The 22,784-nt window shown below is 39.0% G+C and overlaps 1 protein-coding gene and 1 pseudogene across 1 annotated transcript in view; one reads left to right on the top strand and one right to left on the bottom strand.

Annotated features, from left to right (window-relative positions):
- The window catches only part of LOC131496440 (ankyrin repeat domain-containing protein 26-like), an 85,805-nt gene that overhangs the window by 34,005 nt on the left and 29,016 nt on the right, over nucleotides 1-22,784 (bottom strand). Inside the window, exons 5-9 of the mRNA XM_058701989.1 lie at nucleotides 14,594-14,865; nucleotides 12,272-12,409; nucleotides 10,026-10,172; nucleotides 6,123-6,155; nucleotides 5,661-5,747 (exon numbers count right to left, since the gene is read on the bottom strand). Coding sequence (XP_058557972.1) covers nucleotides 5,661-5,747; nucleotides 6,123-6,155; nucleotides 10,026-10,172; nucleotides 12,272-12,409; nucleotides 14,594-14,865 — 677 coding nt within the window. The remainder of the gene's footprint in view (nucleotides 1-5,660; nucleotides 5,748-6,122; nucleotides 6,156-10,025; nucleotides 10,173-12,271; nucleotides 12,410-14,593; nucleotides 14,866-22,784) is intronic.
- LOC131495877 (dnaJ homolog subfamily C member 10-like) lies at nucleotides 19,047-21,921 on the top strand (annotated as a pseudogene).

The raw sequence follows: 22,784 nt of genomic DNA, 5'->3' as shown, positions 1-22,784 counted from the left end.
GTGGGATGTCATTCACTGTTCCGCTTGGAAAACAGTTGGGGTTTCACTACATATCAATAAATGAGAATCTTGAATGGCACATTAGTCTTTTCTGAAATTGAATTCTGAAATCTCTGAAAGGCTGATTAACTCAAGTGAATGGGAAAAAAAATGAGTTTCTGATCTTGCAATGGTAGGAGCACTATGTTACTAGGTAAGACCCTGACAGAGCAGCCATTTCTCCTTTTTTACTGGCATTTCTTTTCCTTTACCAAATCCAACAAAGAGAAAAGGATATTCTTTGGGAAGGACGTTTGCATAATGACCTGCTAGTCATTGTTGATGAAGAGAATAAGTTGCAAATTTGTAATTATAAATTACAACATATCATCATTAAAAGAACTCTTTCTGAAACTCTCACTAAAGGGTTGGGTTTACAACAGAAACTCAGAATGCCAGATGAAATGATCTCTCAAAGACTGGGGACGTTTGAAACATGCTGAAAAATATTAGCAGGGACTCACACATCTGTATGCCAATGTTCACAGCGCCTTTATATACAATAGCCAAAAGGAGGACTAAATCAAATGCTCACTGTGGTATATATAAAATGTTGCTCTTAGATTCTCACAATATTTTTATTTAAATCTCACTACAAACATCATTACTTTATGAATTCAATCAACTTCATCTATATGGAAGAATTACATCACTAGTAGCAAGAAGAAACAATATCAACCAAATATTTTGATCAGTGAAATTTTCCATATGATCCAAAACATTCTTATGTACTACTACTAGTGACATAAGGATTCCTTTTCAGGACAATCATTAAGAGATCGACTTACCAAACTTGCCTTTAGCAAGTTGCTCTGAAGATCTTGAATTTGGGCCGCTTGATGTTTGATGGTTTCTTCTTGCCTGGCATTTTTAACCTTTAGCCTAAAATGCAGATCTTAAGATAATTATTCTCACACATAATTTTAAAACTGTATCGTGTAATTTCTGAACAAGTGAGGGTATTACAGAAATTCTTAAAATTGTATCAAGAGGATGATTTGGCAATTGTGCCAATTTTCTCGTTGTGTTTTGTGGTAATGGTGCAAAATTGAGAGATAAGATGCCAAAATTTTGCATTTCAAAATAGCTCAAAGCTGGAATTCGTATCCAGCTTAACAATGATATACTCGCATAACTAATACATTTCTCATAGTACACTCCTTATCTGCTTTATAAATAAACAAGTTATTTTCTGTGAGGTTTAAATTATACTTTAGCATATGATCTTTAATCTTCTCAGCGTATCTTACGGCCTCTGCATGTCGTTCCTGTGCTTCTTGTAACTAAAATAAAGAAAAAAATAATACTTTCAAATACTGTCAATCTAGTTGAACACCATCACCTGTTTCTGTAACTAAATGGTTTTTTTTTTTGTTGTTGTTATTTTGTACTTGAAAGAGAGACAGAGAGGGAGAGAGCACACACAAGTGGGAAGGGAGTCAGAGGGAGAGACAGAGAAAAAGGGAAGCAGGCTGCAAGCTCAGGGCAAAGCCTGATGTGGGGCTCGGTCTCATGACCAGTCTCATGATGTGGGGTTTGGGATCATGAGCTGAGTGGAAATTAAGAGTCAGGACGCTCAACCAACTAAGCCGCCTAAGCACCCCTGTAACTAAAATCTTATTGGACCCAGCCACACTCTCCTCTACATGCTGAATGATGGCTACTTTTAGGGCATAACAAAAGAGTTCAGCTTCTACAACAGAGACTATGGCCTACAAAGCCGAAAACATTTCAATACTGGTACAGAACAGTTTACCAATCTTACTCTCCTACAAAAACATAACATTGTTAATGTTTTTAAATTATATATGATCAGATAAAAACACAAATGTATCTACTGGTCAAATGGAGGAAATATAGGAAATTACCTTATGGTAAACATTTCTGTTTTCATATTTCAAGCACCATATCAACTATGATTTTCAATATTCACATAGGTGAATGACATTGCTGTTCTCGTGATTATCAAACTGAACATGCTGTTTTCAGTGACAACGAGATATTTCATGGAAGAGTCTGACAAGCAGTATCCTAGTAGGAGCCAGAAATCCTGGGTCTGAATTCCCAATTCTGCTGGTTATGAGCTGTATGACCTTAAGCACACTACCTAAAACTTCCGTGTCTCAGTCTCTAAATCTGTAAAATGAAAGTAATAACAGCACCTACTGGGGTACCTGAGTGGCTCAGTCGGTTCAGCGTGTTGCTCTTGATTTCTGCTCAGGACATGACCTCAGAGTCACGTGATTGAGCCCCACATCCAGCTCTGCGTGGATAGCGAGGAGCCTGCTTGGCATTCTCTCTCTCTCTCTCTCTCTCTCTCTCCCTCTCTCTCTCTCTCCCTACCTGCTCTTCCCACAATCTCTCTCTGTCTCTCTCTCTGTCTCTCAAAATAAAGAATCTTATAAAAGTGATCTGAAAAATAAATAATAATAGGATCTACCTCACTGGGATCTTGGGAATATAAAATTAGGAAATAATATGTGAACAACTTAGAAGAGTACGTGGCACATAGCTCTAAGTTATGCCTTTAGCATGATTACTGTTGCTGTATTTTGTGTTCCAATACAATGAGATAGTTAAGGCAGGTGGCATGCCAATACAAGTGGTCCCCTAGACAAATTATACTGAAGTCATTCTTCATACCACCGCAAGTGGCAGCAAATGGGGAGCATGAGGCCCAGAATCTCTCCTCAGTACTTCACACAACTTTCACCAATGCCACTAGCAAACAGTACTTTTTTTCCCCACTTATAATACTTTTAACTAACTCCCTCTCTATACTACTCAGTGGACAATACTCACGGACTACGGTACAAATAGCACCTCTTACATTGAGTAATAGATGCTTTACATGACCATCAGAGGCAAGGGAAAGCCACTGACATGGAAATAATGGAGTCTTGCTAAACCAAAGTTCCTCAATCATTTCATGCCCACACTGTTTACATTAGGCTGCTTTAGCAGGTACTCTGATGAGGAGATTAAGGTTTTGTAACAACATATCAGAAAAGCTGGCCCCAGAGCTTTGCAGTTGGTAAAGTGCTACACATCTGTAAATCACAGCACCAGCTGCATAAGGAAGAAAGATTTCAATTTCTCCTTTTCTATTAACCATTTGCTTAACTTTTGAAGCTTTGTCCATCTATCACGCTGCTTCTCCCCTTGCAGTGGACTCGAACATTCCTTAATGTATCGTCTCATCCACAGATTCAAGCTTTCTTCACTTATTTCCTTCTTTTACACTAAAATCTAACTTTCACTCCTGTCATTCCACTAAGACATTTTGAAGGTCATCATGAACATCTTATTTTTTTTTAATTTTATTAAGGTCTCTATCCTGCTTACTTCACTTTTCAGCAGCAGGTGAGAAAAATGACCATGCCATCCCTCTGCTCTTTTAACCACACCTTATTTCTGAAGGACGGCAACCCCTGACATTAAGTCCTTGCCCCTTGCTATCTGTGTTTTGAATTGCTCTTAAGGCTTCAAAACCAGATTCTCTAATTCACATTTCCAGCTTTGGCCCCTTTACCTAGGCCATGTGTACTTTTTGCTCTTCCATCAAGTGCTCATAGACAACATCCTCAACCGTGCACTCAAAAAATCATTACTTGACATGGAGCACCTTTGTAGACAGCTAATCGTGTACATTTTATTTGGACTCTTTTCGGTGTTACTTTGAGTGTGTTTTTCTTATTGAGTCTTAGGGAGCACCCTTACCCTTAGGATGCTGACCAGCATACTTTGTCTCGCTATTTTTTATAACACGACATTTATCACAAGGGCGGGATGATCACTGGTTTGCCTTTGTTTCCTTTTGAGTAATTTCTTCATCCATAGAGATTTCAACTTACAGAAGTCTTCTGAAGTTCTTTTCAGACCCATACTTGACTATATTGTTAGGAATGTTAAGTTGGCTAGAGCTACCTCTTCTTCCCAATCCAGATTCTTCACCTCAAAATTGTGTGCATCAAATATCTTCACCCAGGTAGCCCCTGGTTTGGGGATTCAGGAGATAAGGACTTTCTAGAGAAGTCAGAGCTATGGACTGAGTTGGCTGAAAGCTATCTTTTTGTTTCACAGGGAACACTTTAAAGTGGCAGATAGGGGCGCCTGGGTGGCGCAGTCGGTTAAGCGGCCGACTTCAGCCAGGTCACGATCTCGCGTCTGTGAGTTCGAGCCCCGCATCGGGCTCTGTGCTGACAGCTCGGAGCCTGGAGCCTGTTTCCAATTCTGTGTCTCCCTCTCTCTCTGCCCCTCCCCCGTTCATGCTCTGTGTCTCTCTGTCCCAAAAATAAATAAAAAACATTGAAAAAAAAATTTAAAGTGGCAGATAATTTCATGCCATAACCCTAATTCCTTTCTATAGGGATCTACAGAAAATCCCTCGTTATTCTTTAATAAGCTTCATCAGTTTCGGATATCCTTACAGATTATAGTTTTTGAGACCTTAATGATTTCTTTAGGACACAGCAGGACAATGCCTAGCACTCTCATTCATAGAAGACTGATCAAACCAGTATCATGTTACTCGCATGAAAAGTTCCCTAATACAATGTGACTCATTAATAAGACGTCTAGAAAAGGAGTAATTCTCAATGTCTCTTCAGCCACAAAAAGGACCAGTCAACAGAATGTTCTAGTTCCCCTGACGGGTATAGCTGCCTAATGAAACTTGCATGTATATTATATAGCTTTTGTGACTGACAGAAACAAGTTGGTCAGTGTATCTACCTCATTGCTCCCACTTACGATTTACAATGAGCATCCTCCAAACGAGGGTGAGAGTGGGATGACATTAACTGTTCTTCTTGGAAAACAGTTGTGGTTTCACTACATATCAATTAATGAGAATCCTGAATGGCACATTAGTCTTTTCTGAGAATGAATTGTGAAATCTCTGAAAGTCTGATTAACTCACGTGAATGGAAAAAAAAAATGAGTCTGAACTTGTAATGGTAGGAGCACTATGTTACTAGGTAAGACCCTGACAGAGCAGCCATTTCTCCTTTTTCAATGGCATTTCTTTTCCTTTACAAAATCCAACAAGGAGAAAAGTCCATTCCTTTGAGAAGGACGTTTGCATAATGATCTGCCAGTCATTGTTAATGAAGAGAATAAATTGCAAACTTGTAATTACAAATTACAACAAATCATCATTAAAATAACCGTTTTCAAACTCTCACTGAAGGGATGAGATTACAAGAGAATGTCAGAATTCAAGATCAAATGATCACTCAAAGATTGGGGACGTTTGAAACACGCTGAAAAATAGTAGCAGGGACTCTCACACATCTGTATGCCAAAGTTCACAGCAGCATTATTAACAGTAGCCAAAGGTAGACTAAAACAAATGCTCAATGTGGTATATATAAAATGTTGCTTTTTTTAGATTCTCACAATGTTTTTTATGAAAATCTCACTATAAACATCATTACTTTATGAGTTCAATCAACTTCATCTATATAGAAGAATTACATCACTAGTAGCAATTAGGAACAATATCAACCAAACCTTTGCAGCAGTGAGATTTTCCATGGGATCCAAAACATTCTTATGTACTACTACTAGTGAAATACAGATTCCTTTTCAGTAGGATAGACATTAAGAGATCGACTTACCAAACTTGTCTTTATCACGTTGCTCTCAAGATATTGAATTTGGGCCGCTTGATGTTTGATGGTTGCTTCTTGTGTGGCATTTTTAACCTGTAGCTTAAAATGCAGATCTTAAGATAATTATTCTCACACATAAATTTAAAACAACATCACATACTTTCTGAACAAATGAGGGTATTACAGAAATCCTTAAAATTTTGTCAAGAGGAAGATTTCGGAATTGTGCCATTTTTCTCATTGTGTTTTGTGGATAAGGTGCAAAATTGAGAGATAATATGCCACAATTCTGCATTTAAAAATAGCTCAAAGCTGGAATTTGTATCCAGCTTAACAATGATATACTGGCATAACTAATACATTTCCCATACTACACTGTTTATCTGCTTTATAAATAAACAAGTTATTTTCTGTGAGGCTTAAATTATACTTTTGCACATGATCTTTCTTCTCCGCAGCATATCTTACGGCCTCTCCATGTCGTTCCTGTTCTTCTTGCAACTAAAATAGAGAAAAAATAATTTTAACCACTGAAAATCTAGTAGAACACCATCATCTGTTTCTTTAATTTTTTTTGACTTGAGAGAGAGAGCATGCAGAAGTGGGGAAGAGAGACAGAGGGAGAGACAGAGAAAATGGTAAGCAGGCTGCTAGCTCAGGGCAAAGCCTGATGTGGGGCTCGGTCTCATGACCAGTCTCATGATGTGGGATTTGGGATCATGACCTGAGTGGAAATTAAGAGTCAGGACCTCAGCCAACTAACCCGCCCAAGTGCCGCTTGTAAGTAAAATATTTTTGGAGCCAGCCACCCTCTCCTCTACATGCTGATTGATGGCTACTTTGAGGTCATAACAAAAGAGTTCAGCTTCTACAACAGAGACTATGGCCTACAAAGATGAAATGTTTCAATACTCTTACAGAATAGTTTACCAACCTTACTCTCCTACAAAAACATAACGTTGTTAATGTTTTTAGATTATATATGATCACATAAATGTACAAATGTATCTATTGGTCAAATGGAGGAAATATAGGAATTTACCTTATGGTAAACATTTCTATTTTCATATTCCAAGCACCACATCAACTATGATTTTACATATTCACATAGGTGAATTACGTTCCTATTCTCGTGATTGTGAAACTGAACACACTGTTTTCAGTGACAAGATATTTCATGGAAGAATTTGAGAAGCAATATCCTAGTAGGGGCCAGAATGCCTGGGTCTGATTCCCCAGTTCTGCTCATTATGAGCTGTATGACCTTGAGCACACTACCTAAAACTTCCATGTCTCAATCTCTGCATCTGTAAAATGAAGGTAATAATAGCACCTACTGGGGCACCTGAATGGCTCAGTCGGTTCAGTGTCTGGCTCTTGATTTCAGCTCAGGACATGATCACAGGGTCATGTGATTGAGCCCCACATCGAGCTGTGCATGGACAGTGAGGAGCCTGCTTGGGATTCTCTCTCTCTTTCTCTCTCTCCCTACATGCCCTTCCCCAAAATCTCTCTGTCTCTCTGTCTCTTTGTCTCTCTCAAAACAAAGGACTTTAAAAAAGTGATCTCAAAATAAATAATAGTATCTACCCCACTGGGATGTTGGGAAGATTACATTAGGAAATAATAGATGAACAACTTAGAAGGGTACGTGGCACATGGTCAGCTCTAAGTGTCTGCATGTAGCATGATTATTGTTGCTGTAGTTTGTGTTCCAATACAATGTGATAGTTTAGGCAGGTGGCCTGCCAAAACAAGTTTTCCCCTATACAAATTATACTGAGGTTATTCTTCATTCCACCACAAGTGGTAGCAAATGGGGAGCATGAGGCCCAGAATATCTCCTCAGTACTACAAAATCTTTGCCAATGCCACTAGCCAACAGTACTTTTTTCCATTTATAATCATTTTAACTTACTTCCTCTCTATACCACTGAGTGGAGAATGCTCACAGACTACGGTACAAATAGCACATCCTTGACTGAGTAGTAGATCCTTTACATGACCATCAGAGGCAAGGGAAAGCCAATGACATGGAAACAAACGAGTCTTGAGAAACTAAAGTTCCTCAATCATTTCATGTCCATACTCTTTATGTTAGGCTGCTTTAGCATGTACTCTGATGAAGAGATTAAGGGTTTGTGGTAAAAGCATATCAGAAAAGCTGTCCCCAGATATTTGCATTGGTAAAGTGATACAAATCTGTAAATCACAGTTCTGGCTGTGTAAGAAAGAAAGACAAATTTAGCATGCTTTTTCATAGTGAGAGGGGAAAAAAACCTAAACATTTGATTGAACATTTCTCCTCTATTTGATTAAGTGCTTTCATTAATAGTTTTACTTATATAAGTGTGTGTGTGTGTGTGTGTGTGTATAGAGATATACACACATTTTTTAACGTTTATTTTTTGATACAGAGCACGAGTCTGAGTGGCTCAGAATGTGAGGGACACAACGGATCCAATGCAGGCTCTGCTAACAGCAGAAAGCCCGATGCAGGGCTCCATCTCAAGAACATGGAGATCATGACCTGAGCCAAAGGCAGACTCTGATAGGACTGGAGCCAGCCAGCACCCCTCAATTTAGTATTTCATTTCTTAGCATACATTTAGAATAAAAGCTTTGTTATACCAATGTTTCCAAGAAGAATTTATTGATACGGTATAAAGTACTTAATTTTATCGGAAAAACTGTTAGGTTAAAGTATTTTCAATTTATACAAGGATAAGTACCACACGTATCAAATATTACTATCCCTTAAATTTATACTTAGGAAGACGGAATTACCTGTCATGAAAAAATAAAAATAATGTCAAATAAAGGACTAAATTGTTCTGCACAGGCTAGATGACAAGTGTCAAGAGAGTTAAAGCTAATGGGAGTTAGAACAGTCAGAGAAAGTTCATTGGAAAGGAGACTGTGAGCCAAGTCTGAATAACATAGGTTTACTCAAGGGGAACAGAAACTAAAAAGACAGTAAGGACAGCATGAGTAATGGCTGAGAGATGGTGAAATCAACCCAATTAACTCAGAGGATAAAATCTGATGGCAGAGACATTAAAAACGGATGTCCACACAAGAACTACATAAATGTTCATAAGCAGCAGTATTAATAGGCAAGAAGTGGACACAACCCAAAGGTCCATCAACTGATGAATGAACAAGGGCCTTAACCCACAATGGAGTACTGTTGACAATAAAAAGAAATGAAGCACTGATATAAGCTGTAATCAACACAGATGAACCCAGAAAACATTAAGTAAAGGTAGCTAGTCCCAAAGGACCACACGTTGTGTGACTCCATTTATATGAAATATTCACAAGAGGCAACGCCATTGAGAGACCAAGTAGTAGACTGGTGGTTGCCTGAGGCTGGGGGCAACGGGGAAGGGTTTCCTTTCAGGGTGAGGAAAACATTCTACTTGATGGCAGTGATGGTTGCACGAGTGTACACAGAGACAGTGAACTGTGCGTGGCAAATGGGTGATTTTTATGGTATGTGTATTGTACCTCAAAATAGCTTTAAAAAAACCCAATGGCAGGACACAGAGAATGTTCTTAATTCTCGCTTTTGGGTGTCCATACTACACATGATCTGAATATTTCCGTGCTTTGACAATATGTCTAAAAGGCAAAGAAAATGAAGGAGATGCCGAAGTTCAAGTGGTTTGTTAAGTGATCTTTCTGTACATGTCATCCTGAAATCAATACGCATTCTTCCCAAAAGGGAAGATGAGAACTAAGACAATTATCTGAAACATTCCATTAAACATTATCTTCTGATTTGATCCAGCTTGCCTCATCGTAATAGAGATATCATTAAAAAACATTGTTTAGTAGGGGACAAAAGTCTCTTGGGACACCTGGGTGGCTACGTCAGTTAAGTGTCCAATTCTTGCTTTCAGCTCAGGTCATGATCTCATGGTTCATGAGACTGAGCCTCACACTGGCTCTACACTGACAGCATGGAGCCTGCTTGGGATTCTCTCTCTCTCCTCTCTCTGCCCCTCCCCTGTTAACACACATGCACACAGTCTCTCTCACTCTTTTTCTCTCAAAATAAATAAATAAAATGTAAAAAAAAATTTAAATTAAAGAAAGAACGAAAAAAGTCTCTCAATTTCTGTGAGGAAGGATACAAAAGCCTCAACTTTCCTAAAAGTATTATAAGAAAATAATGTATAACACAAATAGGAGAAGGAAAGGCAGAAGTTTACAAAATAAATGCATTGTAAAGATATTAAAATCATAATAAATTAATTATAATGAAAATACCAAAGAAAGCGGTCCATGGAAATTGGTATCCTAAAACACTTTATATTATTTAACCAGCTATAAGTTAGCTGTTGACAGGTTACATTTACTACATACCTGACTTCTGATTTGAGCTAATTTCTTCTTGAGATCCCGTGTTTCATCTTCCAGACAAAGATATGATGTAACCTCTGGGGAAGCCTCTGACATAGACTGTTTCTTCAGAGTATCAGCCAGTTCTTGTTGAAGTTGTCTTGCAACTACCTAATAAGACATTTCTGTTACTGATTTTCTAAATCATCTTATCATTAAATTATGTTAATAATAGACAACTCTCACATACGTACTTTGAGAAATATCAACACACACATCAATTCACCGTCTTTTTGTAACACATACACATTCCTGTTCACTGAATTCAGTTAAAGACACAAAAGGTATTATCTCCCTGCCTAGTTCTGATTTTTTTATGGTGTCTCTTTCCAGTCTTAGCACGACAATTTCATCCTGCAACATGTGGTTTTTATGCAACCGATCTTGTGTTTTCTCCTGATTATCAGAAAGCTAAGTAAAACCAAGCACATTTTCAGATAGCACTCAATAAAATGGCAGTATCATGATTTTCTTTGAAATTAAAGTATAATCTGTGTTTAAACAATGAAAAGGTTGCAGGGGGTGCCAGTGTGGTTCAGTTGGTTGAGTGTCTGACTCTTGATTTTGGCTCAGGGAATGATCTCACATTCTGTGGGTTCAAGCCCCGCATCAGGCTCTGTGCTGACAGGAGCCTGCTCAGGATTCTCGCTCTCTCTCTCCCTGCCCCTCCCCTTCTTGCATTCTCTCTCTCTCTCTCTCTCTCTAATGAATAAAGAAACATGAAAAGAAAGAAAGAAAGAAAGAAAGAAAGAAAAGAAAAGAAAAGAAAAGAAAAGAAGGAAGGAAGGAAGGAAGGAAGGAAGGAAGGAAGGTTACAGTAAGTGAATATCCAACTGGAAAAAAATAAAGTTGGCTCCAAATCTCAAATTTTAGACAAGCATAAGTTCCCAAAAGTTCAGAACTTTAACTGAAGATAATGAAGGCATGAAAGTTAAAAAGTCTTTGTGAGAAAAGTGTTCAGAATCTCAGAATTGGAAAAGCCTTTCCCTGATTTACAACAAACCAGAAGGCCTAAAATAAAAGATTAATAAATCTGACTATACTTAAAAATTGAGTTTACAGTAGGTATCGGACACAGCGACCCCACAGTACAATCCTTAGCTCTGCATATACTCGGACAAATTAAATTTCCTAAAATTCTTCTTTCCTGAGAATATTTCATAGATATCTACTTTGCTACCATTTCTATAGTCAGTTATAAGAATTATATCTATTGATAACTGAAAAATCTAGGCACTGTACTATAATAGAAACACTTCTACATACATCAATGAACTCATTTGGTTATCACAATTCTAGAATGGAGAGATTAAAACGGTGAGCTGCAGGACTCTCCCCAGGTCTTCTCACTCCACAACTAGTGCTCTTGCACCAACCACTGCCACTTCTCTAGTGTAAATACACAAGTACAAAAGAAGTCTTGTATTTCAAAATACTCATAGGAAATAAGGTGAAATTTATACATCTCTTAGAAAACCATGAGATTATTTACTGCTGTAATAACTTGCATTTCCTCTTCATGTTGAAAACAGTAATAAATATAAAAGAGGGGAAATACACTCAGCTATTTTATTAGGAATAAAATACCTATCAATAAATTATCATTAAGTATATACCACAGCATACCATTGTTATCAAAAGTTCCTTGTAATGAAATAGGATGCTACTTGAAGCAAAACTGTTACTTTTCTCAAAAGTAGGAGACTTGATACCGAACATATGATCAGTGAACTGGCTACACTTGTCCTCCTGTCCATTAGCGGAAGTGTTCAACTAACCTATTAATATATCAAGGCAGTGAAGTAACTGTTCAAAACTAAAACACATGTTGCTAGTAGCAATAGTATTGAGATTAGGGAAAGCTCATCGATTCCTACAGAAAGTAATAAAAGCCTCTCCTTTGGATGAGGACATTATGAATGTCACTAATTGTTGCAGACAAATGCATTTAATCAAGAATATTATTTTATCCAGCGAAGCAGAAATGCCACCGTCCCCATGCCCCTCCGCAAAATATATGTGCTTTTAAAATCCTCTATAGTTTCCATGATGAACAGAGTTCAGTTTCATATATACATATATATACATATATACATATATATATATATATATATTTATAAACACACACGGAGTAAAAGTAATAATAACTAAAACATAGAATGTATACAAATACATACACACATGTACTTCAAAATAACTAAAGAAGATACCTTAGAACTAGTTTTCTTATGAGCCATTTCTAGCTCCTTTTGCTTGTAAAGGTGATTGTTTGGACTTCCATCTTGTAAGACTCTGGCCTTCTGATCTGGAGAAAGTTGCCACTGAGTGTCACTGCGCTCTTCTACAACCTGGAGACACATTTCATTATGATTCTGGTCTCATACCGTTAAAAAAAAAAAAAGGTCTAAAGCTGAAGTGGAGAACTTTAAAAAAAATGTTCAAAAGAACATAATCCCATGTTTTAATTTATTTTAAACCTAAATAATATATCTTGAGTCAAAGGGATACTATAAAATATATGTGTATAATATTACACTATGTAATATGGATGGAAATACAGTTTTTATCAAAAACTGATTTACCTGATTTTTGGTGGCCTTCAATTCCATGTTTAGCGTTCTAAGAGGGAGTTCAACTTGTTGTTTTGTTTCAACTTCTTTCTTATATTCGTCTTCTTTTCTTCTTAACTTTTCCCTAATATTTTCATATAACATATCAGCATTTCTTCTTTCTTCTTCTTCTTCTTGTTTTAAGGAACATCTGCAATTACATGTGCTTCTTTTAAAATTTGCTTTGTTAGACATAAAAAGTTCATTTTATGATCTGGTTCCACATAAGTTGGCTTATTATCCAAATGAAAAATTTCTATGTTTTCCGATTGTTTTCCTTGTAGGGCTCATGTTTTTAATTTGTCACTTCAATCTCTTCCAAACCATATATACAGTTGAAAAAAAGCCAGGAGAAAGCATTATGCAACTTCGTTAGTTTTAGTCAGTAATAACTCTGGTAGATGTTGTAGGAAAGGAAGTTTGAAATTATTCAGGAAAGTTAGAGTTGAAAATTACCCCCTTTCCCACAGGTATAATTATTCCTCCATAGGACAGATAATTCAGTTTCTCATTAAAAAGAGAAGTTACTGTTTATAAGCAAGTTTATCAATTCACTGGAAATAAAATTTCCACTTGACGGAACCTTACAGGTACCTCCAAAAATGATGTGCAGTGTAAGAGAGCATCTGTGGATGTTGTTTACACAACATACACGTGCAGATTACTGTCATCCAAGACTATGCTGACGAGTCTAATATCTGTTGCCTATACTTTTTGTTTCTTCTTCCACAACACTTGCAACTTACCTTGTTGAGGGTGATTACCTACTTTACGAATCACTTAAACATCCCTTTTAGAACAACACAGGATACGTATTGATTAAGTAAACAATAAAGAGTAATATGACCTTTCAGCATACACTCTTGAATTAATGTTATCTACCTATGACAGAGATGTTGAAAAAACTTATCAGTAATCACTTTCCGTATTACTTTTTTTAAATGTTTATTCATTTTTGAGAGAGAAAGGGAGAGCCCATGCAAACAAAGGAGGGGCAGAGAGAGAGAGAGAGGGAGGCAGAAAATCCGAAGTGGGCTCTGCACTGACAACACACAGCTCGATGTGGGGCTCAACCTCACGAACCCTGAGATCATGACCTGAGCCAAAGTCGGACGCTTGACTGACTGAGCCACCCAGGGGCCCCCATTTTACTTTGTTTAAATTTTTTATTGAGAGAGAGATGACTCAAGTGAACGAGGGCAGAGAGAGACAAAGAGAGACAGAATCCCACGAGAGGCAGACAGAGAGGGAGAGACAGAGTGAGAGAAGAGGAGCTCACCCGAAGCGGGGCTCCTGCTCACCCAAAGCAGGGCTCGAGCCCACCCAAAGCAAGGCTCAAACTCACAAGATCATCACCTGAGTCAAAGCCAGATGCTTAACCAGCTGAGCCACCCAGGCACCCCCACTTTACTTTTTAACCCCTGCATGTTAAGAAGAAAACGGATTCAATTTTGGCAAATTTTACTCTCTTGAGAAAAAGGACCATTTTATACTCTGTTAGTAGGTACAGAAAGTAATATAAACTTTCCTGAGAACAACTTAAAAATATGGATCAAAGACCTTTTTAAAAATGTTTACACTTTAACCAGATTACACTATATTGAAGAATTGATTCCAAGTAAGTAAGCAGACATGTAGAAACAGATTTATATAAAAGACATTCCTGACAGCATTAATTAAAATACTGAAAGATGAAAAACAAGCATAATTCAATCTCTTAAATAATGATGTTTCTTGGACTATGGTGGACTTTTATAGGGCCATTAAAATTGTGATTTGGAATATACATTAAAGTATTAGAAGTATTCACTGTTAAGAACTTGCTGTGTTATTGCCAAGAATCACACACCTCACAACACTAAACAAGTATTCTTTCCAGGAAAATCCCATAAGGTAAGTCAGCAATTAGAAAACTGCCCCTACACATCTGTAGTATAAAAGGAAACAGTTGAAATATTTCCTTAAAGCCAAGATGCTGTACCTGAAACTGCAGAATTCACGTTCCCATTCCACTTTTTGATGTTCTAACCGTGATATCATGTCTTTGGCTTCTCGTAGCTCGTTCTGTAGTGCACTAACCACTTTGTCCATTTCTGTCATTTTTCCCATAAGAAGTTTACAGTGATTTTTGTTAAGTTTCCTTAATTTCTCATAAGAAACACATATATCTCGGATTTTCAAGAAGCCAGCATAATCTGCATCAGAGAAGAAACAGAAATAAAATAGATGAGTACTTTTTGCATATACAGGCCTGTGCATCTTCAATTCACTCATTCACACATTGAATAAATATATACCTTCAATGGAAGATGTTATACTCAGCTCTACAGATACAATAGAGAAGACCCCTGGCTCTCGATTAGCTTAAAGTCTAGTGAAGGAGAAAGACAACTCAAATGGTAATTCTAAATTCAGATAGTTCCTATTAGAAGACAGAGTTCTGTGATCATAACTTGATCTAGATTGGGCCCAAGGAAGATAGATGTCCCTGAGGAAGAGATAACTATACTGAGGAATGAAGGATGAGCAGGAGACAATTAAGCAAAGGAGGAAGACAAGCACTCTCGACAGTCTAGAGCATGTGCCGAAGTTCCACTGTAATCTGCTTCTGGCCAAGATGGGGTAACACGTACTGATTGATCTTCCTACCTGAAGCAAGCAAAAACAAAACAGACAAAATACAATTTTAACATGATTTTCAAGACACAGAACTTCAGACAATGAAGGACAATGATCCCTGAAAACAAAACACGTTAGCCTAACACGTATGCCCAAGCTCAATGCCTTGAGGGAGTTTTCAGGCTACGACACAAGAGACATATATTATTTAAGTAGATTTCACCAGAGTCCTTGAGTCAAGGTGGCAAAACTGAGAGTCTGGTGAAGTCAAGGCAGATAGAGACGACAGGTCAGCATCCAAGAGAGGAGAAAGCAGGACACAGAAAGAACCCTGGGCGGGGCGCCTGGGTGGCGCAGTCGGTTAAGCGTCCGACTTCAGCCAGGTCACGATCTCGCAGTCCGTGAGTTCGAGCTCCGCGTCAGGCTCTGGGCTGATGGCTCGGAGCCTGGAGCCTGTTTCTGATTCTGTGTCTCCCTCTCTCTCTGCCCCTCCCCCATTCATGCTCTGTCTCTCTCTGTCCCAAAAATAAATAAAAAACGTTGAAAAAAAAAAATTTAAAAAAAAAAAAAAAAAAAAAAAAAAAAGAAAGAACCCTGGGCATCTGCACAGGGTCCCCTTTGGCTATTCGGCAGAGTAACAACCAGTGCATACATGGAAGGAAGTCATCAAGGGAAAAAAAATCTGAAAAGAGTAGAGGAAACACTGCCTGGTGCTCCCACAGCACGAGGGACAGTATCTATTCACATTAGCTAAGATAGAAAAACTCATAATTTGCCATAGGCTGATCACCACTCTGGATTCAGCCAATAATTCGTAAGAGCAAGACTAAAGGATCCAACTGTTTGTAAGTAACTTAACTATATCTCCAAACAAAGCATGAAAAGATAACTAGAGGCATGGAAGGTATTGATTTAAAAACCAAATAGCACTTACAGAGATGTAAATTATGTTAGCCATGAACAATACGATGGGTAGGAATAAACACATATTAGACCTCACAAAACAAAAGACTGAAGTTTAATATAGGAAACTTGGGAGAAAAGTTCAACTGGGAAATATACAATTGCCCAAAGAGGCAGGGGACAAGGACAGGAAAAAAAAATGGCCCAAATCTACCTAAACCTCAGGAACACTATAATCCCACTGACCCAGGAAGGATATGTCTAGGAAAGGAGAAATGGAAGTCAACTCTTGTGATTTGCCTAAACTCTATGCGATGTGGTATAACGTTACTGGAAGGGAGACTGTGATGCTGAAACCATAGACTATAAACCCTAAACCGACCACTAAAGCAGCAAAACTGAAAAGTTCTAGCTAGGAAGCCTAAATAAATAAATGAATAAATGAATACATGAATGAATAAATAAATAAATAGATAAAACTGAATCATAAAAATTACTTGATTAAAAGAAAGCGGAAAAAGAAGAGAACGGGAACAAGGAGCAGATAGGACAAATGCAAATCAAACAGCATGATGACATATTCAAATCAACTATCTCAAAAATCACAGTAAATGGCCCTTTGTAGCAACCTGGATGGAACTGGAGAGTGTGATGCTAAGTGAAATAAACCATACAGAGAAAGACAGACACCATATGTTTTCAGACTTATGTGGATCCTGAGAAACTTAACAGAAACCCATGGGGGAGGGGAAGGAAAAAAGAAAAAAAGAGGTTAGAGTGGGAGAGAGCCAAAGCATAAGACACTCTTAAAAACTGAGAACAAACTGAGGGTTGATGGGGGGTGGGAGGGAGGGGAGGGTGGGTGATTGGTATTGAGGAGGGCACATTTTGGGATGAGCACTAGGTGTTGTATGGAAACCACTTTGACAATAAATTTCATATATTGAAAAAAAAACATCACAGTAAATGAAAACGGTCTAAAAGCCTCAACTAAAACGCAGACTGGCAGAATGGATAAAAAAGGAAGACTCAACTATATGCCACCTATACAAAATGCACTTTAAATGTCAAGACAGAAATTTGTTCGAAAGACAGAAATATGATATACCACACTAACACGTGACCAAAGAAGGCTGAGCTAGAGTGGCTATATGAATAGCAGACAAAACAGTTTCAAGCAAAAAAATTATTACCAGCAATAAACAACAGGTCATTGTATAATCATAAAAGGGTCAATTAAGAGCAATCTTAAATGTTCATGTATCTGTTAATAGCTTCAAAGTACATGAAACAAAAATTGATACAACTGAAAAGAGAAACAGGCAAATTCACAATTATAGTCTGATATTTCAATAGGCTCAACATCAGCAAGGGCATAGTAGACTTGGCCGCCACTATTCTTCTCAAGGATCTATGGAACACTTACCAAAAAAGACTATGTTCTGGGTCAAAAATAAATCTTAATAAAAGGAAGAAGTCAAGAGGCCTGAACTCATAATAGTGTGTTCCCTGACCACTAAGCAATCAAATCAGAAATCAAGCACAAAAATATCTCTGGAAAATACTCAACTATTTGTGAACTACAGAACACATCGAAATATCCCCTGGGTCAAAGAAGTAATGAAAAAAGAAAAAAAAATTAGAGAGGATTCTTAACTGAATGAAAATGAAAACATAGTAGAATTTGTAGAGTCCTGCTTTAGTAGCACTCACATGAAGACTTATAGCACTGAATGTATACATTAAAAAAGAAGAGGGAAGTGCGGTGCTCCTTGCTGCCTTTGTGGCTCCTCCCCCAGCTTCCCAAGGCACCCTGCCCTGCCCCGCCCCACCCTGGCAGTGGCTGGAGAGCAGGTGTTTTGTTCACACGCCCACAGCAGGACTTGGGTGGGTGGGGGCAGGGTCCGCTACCTGCCGGGATTTGAAGGTGGGGGAGTAGCTGTAGGAGGCGACCCCATTAGACTGAGGTGGGCATGGGCCGGGCCCCAGGCTCTGCTGGAGCGGGAGGTGGCGGCGGTGGCAGAGGCATGGCCCTTCTGGAAGGGAGAGCCCAATGCCTGTGCACCCGTCTCCCCTCCCTTCCTCTCTGCCCCTGCCATGGGTTTTGTGTTCTAGCTCCCCACCTTTTTCTCACTACCTACATCATCAGCCTTCTGACTTCGCTTCCCAGCTTCTTGCGACCCTTTCTCTTACTTAAGCCTCAGTTACTCGGGCTCTTTTCACCCTAGTCCTGCCGGAGACTTCATATGCCAGCAGTCTCTTTCATGGGATGCCCCCATCCTTCCCCTCTCCCCATATCCTATTCTGGGCTGATGGCAGCCAGAAATCCTTCCTATTGCGTTAACCGGCGGTTTCTACCTGGCCCTGAAGCGTGGCGCAGATCAAGTCCACCACACCCACGCTGAGAACGACCCCTAGGAGAACCACTTGTCCCATGGTGGTATTGGACAATATGTTCTCAATTTTCCTCTGGTTGCTTATTTTAGTCTGAATATTTGTTACCTCCACCTCTATACTTTACAAACGTATGTTTTGGTTGCATGACAAGGAGTTAGAAATGAGCCAGAGACCATTCGCAGGTAAGGAGAAGATTTAGACATTTAGGATTAAAGGAAGAAAGGAGAAACAGAATGTTAACAAGGTTAGATTCCTGAAAGTATTTTGATATCTTTTGTGATCTGAGGAAGTGGAGATTACTGAGCCTACACAGATTGACATTTTGGGAAAATTTCATGATGATTGATTCGCTCTTGGGGTAACGCGAACACAAGTTCTCAAACCTGCATATTCTCTCAGTTGGAACCAGCTGTATATCTGAATGTTCACTTTCATCAGAACATGTATCAGAGAAAGAATGGGAGTCTGCTTCAACGAAAATGACTACCTCCGGGACCTGAAAAGGGTCATTCTGTTTCCTAATAGTGTATATGACCATTTTAGTGGGCACAGATCAGGAATTTTACAGTTTACTTGGAGTATCCAGGACTGCAAGCAGTAGAGAGATAAGGCAAGCTTTCACGAAGTTGGCATTGAAGTTACATCCTGATAAAAAACAAAAAACAAAAAACAAAAACGAATAACCCGGGGCGCCTGGGTGGCTCAGTCAGTTGAGCGTCCAACTTCCGCTCGCTCAGGTCATGATCTCACAGGTCGTGTGTTAGAGCCCCACGTCGGGTTCTGTGCTGATGGCTTGGAGCCAGGGGCCTGCTTTGGATTCTGTGTCTCCCACTCTCTCTGCCCCAACCCACTTGCATTCCGTCTCTGTCTCTCCCAATAGTAAATAAACACTAAATAAATAAATAAATAACCAACCAACCAACCAACCTACCAACCAAATGAACAATCCTAACGTACAGAGTGACTTTCAAAAATAAATAGAGCATATGAAGTACTCAAAGATGAAGATCTGTGGGAAAAGTATGACAAATACGGAGAAAAGGGACTTGCAGATGATCCAGAAGGTGGCCCGTATGAAAGCTGGGATTATGATTGTTACGATTTTGGTATTTATGATGATGATCTTGAAAGCATGACATTGAATAGAAGAGAATTGGATGCTGCTGTTCATTCTGGAGAACTGTGGTTTGTGAACTTTTACTCCCCAGGATGTTCACACTGCCATGAATTAGCTCCCACATGGAGAGACTGTGCTAAAGAAGTAGATGGATTACTTCAAATTGGTGCTGTTAACTGTGGTGATGATAGAATGCTTTGCCGAATGAAAGGAGTCAACGGATCTCCCAGCCTCTTCCTTTTTAGGTCTGGAACGGCCACAGTGAAATATCACAGGGACAGATTAAAGGAAAGTTTGGTGAGTTTCACCATGCAGCGCGTTAGAAACACAGTGATGGAATTACGGACAGGAAATTGTGTTCACTCCATAGAAACTGCTTTTGCTGCTGGTATTGGCCAGCTGATCACTTTTTGTTGCAAAGGAGGAGATTGTTTAACTTCATAGACATGACTCAGGCTCCCGGGCATGTTGGATGGTCTGGTTAATGTAGGATGGATGGACTGTGCCACCCAGGACAAACTTTGTAAAAGTCTGGATATTATGACAAGTACCACTGCCTATTTTCCTCTGGAACACATTAAATAACAGAGAGAAAAGCAGCGTTTTGTTCCTTAATTCATTGGATGCTCGAGAAATATATTTGGAAATCGTGCATAGTCTTCCAGATTTTGAGCTAATTTTGGCAAATACACTAACGGATCGATTGGCTCATCATCGGTAGCTCTTATCATTTAGTTTCGGAAAACATGAAAATCGAAATGATCCTGAGTTGAGGGAACTAAAAACTCTACTCAAAAGTGATCATATTCAAGTTGGCAAGGCTGACTGTCCCTCTGCGCCAGACATCTGTAGTAATCTCTCTGTATTTCAGCCATGTCTAGCAGTATTTAAAGGACAAGGAACCAGGGGCGCCTGGGTGGCTCAGTCGGTTGAGCGCCGACTTCGGCTCAGGTCACGATCTCGCGGTCTGTGAGTTCGAGCCCGGCATCGGGCCCCTGTGCTGACAGCTCGGAGCCCGGAGCCTGTTTCGGATTCTGTGTCTCCCTCTCTCTGACCCTCCCCTATTCATGCTCTGTCTCTCTCCGTCTCAAAAATAAATAAACGTTAAAAAAAAATTAAAGGACCAGGGACCAAAGAATATGAAATTCATCATGGAAAGAAGATTCTATATGATATACTAGCCTTTGCCAAAGAAAGTGGTAATTCTCATGTTGCCACACTTGGACCTCAAAATGTGTCTGCCGATGACAGGAACCGTGGCTTGTTGATTTGTTTGTGCCATGGTGTCCCCCATGTCAAGCTTTATTGCCAGAGTTATAAAAAGCATCAAAGCATCTGCGTGGTCAGCTTTAGTTTGGTACACTAGATGGTACGGTTCACGAGGGACCCTGTAACACGTATAACATTCAGGCAGATCCAACAACAGTGGTATTCAACCAATCCGAGGTTCATGAATAAGAAGGACATCACTCTGCTGAACAACAGATCTTGGAATTCATAGAGGATCCTAGGAACCTTCAGTGACCTCCCTGACACCCACCACTTTCAATGAACTAGCTAAACAAAGAAACCGTGATGAAGTCTGGATGGTTGACTTCTACTCCCATGGTGTCATCCATGTCAAGTCCTAATGCCAGAATGGAAAAGAATGGTCTGGACACTAACTGGACAGTTACTTTTGGCAGTATAGACTGCCAACAGTATCATTCTTTTTGTGCCCAAGAAAATGTTCAGAGATACCCTGAGATAAGATTCCCCCCCCCCACAAAACCAAATAAAGCTTTTCAGCATCACAGTTACAATGGCTAGAAGAGAGATTTGGGGTACGGGATTCCCACCTCAAGCATCCACAAATCTAATGACTCAGACTTTCGATGAAAAAGTTATACAAGGGAAAAATCACCGGGTGATTGAATTCTATGCTCCTTGGTGTGGACCTTGCCAAAATTTTTCTCCAGAGTTTAAGCTCTTGGCTAAGATGATGAAAGGAAAAGTGAAAGCTGGAAAAATAGACCGTCAGGCTTAGGCTCAAACATGCCAGAAAGCTGGCATCAGAGCCTATCCGACTGTTAAATGTTATCCCTATGAAAAAGCAAAGGGAAACATTTGGAGAGAGCAAATAGATGCCAGAGATGCAAAAGCAATTGCTGCCTTACTAAATGAAAAATTGAAAAATCTCCACACTCATGGAGAGAGAGATAAGGATGAAGTTTAATGATGCGAAGATGAAGAAAAAAGAGAAAAGGAATTCTAACCCATGACATCAGAAGAACATCTTTGTAGGATGTTGCTACATTCTGGGTCAGAATAAAGGAACATTATCTCGGAATTGTAATTGCACCATCTGAATTCTGTACAACATTGGTATAAATGAAGGGTCTGCAAGCTTTTTCTGTAAAAGGCCAAACTGTAAATATTTTAAGCTTTGTAGACCATGTACTTTTGTCACATAGTACTTTGTTTTTGCTTTGTTTACAACCCTTTAAAAAATCTAAAACTTTTCTTACCTCAGGGCCATACACAAACAAGTCAAGCCACTTTCAGTCCACGGGCCATAGATTGCTGACCCCTGGAAATGATACTAAACCTGCCTGGCTCAACCAGGAGCCTGCACTGTCAAATACATACATGTCTAGGGTCTATTCCTTAAAGTTTTGTGGCTGGCCTGAAAGGAAATAATTTGGTATTTATTTACCTGTCTTAAAAATTGTGTGAAATGGATTGTGGCCATAGTGTAATTAAACACACACACACACACACACACACACAATGTGGCAAGCAGATAGCCTATTTTCATGGTGTATTATATTAAAGAGATTTTCTTCTTTTTTCTTTATAGGTTGAAGAACTGATTATAGTTTTTCACAATTGAGAAAAATTTTGGTAAAATAATGCCAATAGAATTCTACACTATCTAGAAGAAGAAGAAGAAGAAGAAGAAGAAGAAGAGGAGGAGGAATGAGGAGGCACAAGAAGACAGAGGAGGAGGAGGAAGGAGGAAGAGGAGGGAAGGAGAACAGGGAGATGGAGAGGAAAAGGAAGAAGAAGAAGAAGAAGAAGAACAACAACAACAACAAC

The sequence above is a fragment of the Neofelis nebulosa genome, chromosome 15 (genome assembly GCF_028018385.1).
Source record: "Neofelis nebulosa isolate mNeoNeb1 chromosome 15, mNeoNeb1.pri, whole genome shotgun sequence".
NCBI classification, from domain to species: Eukaryota; Metazoa; Chordata; class Mammalia; order Carnivora; family Felidae; genus Neofelis; species Neofelis nebulosa.
This window is presented reverse-complemented; position numbering and strand designations above follow the sequence as displayed.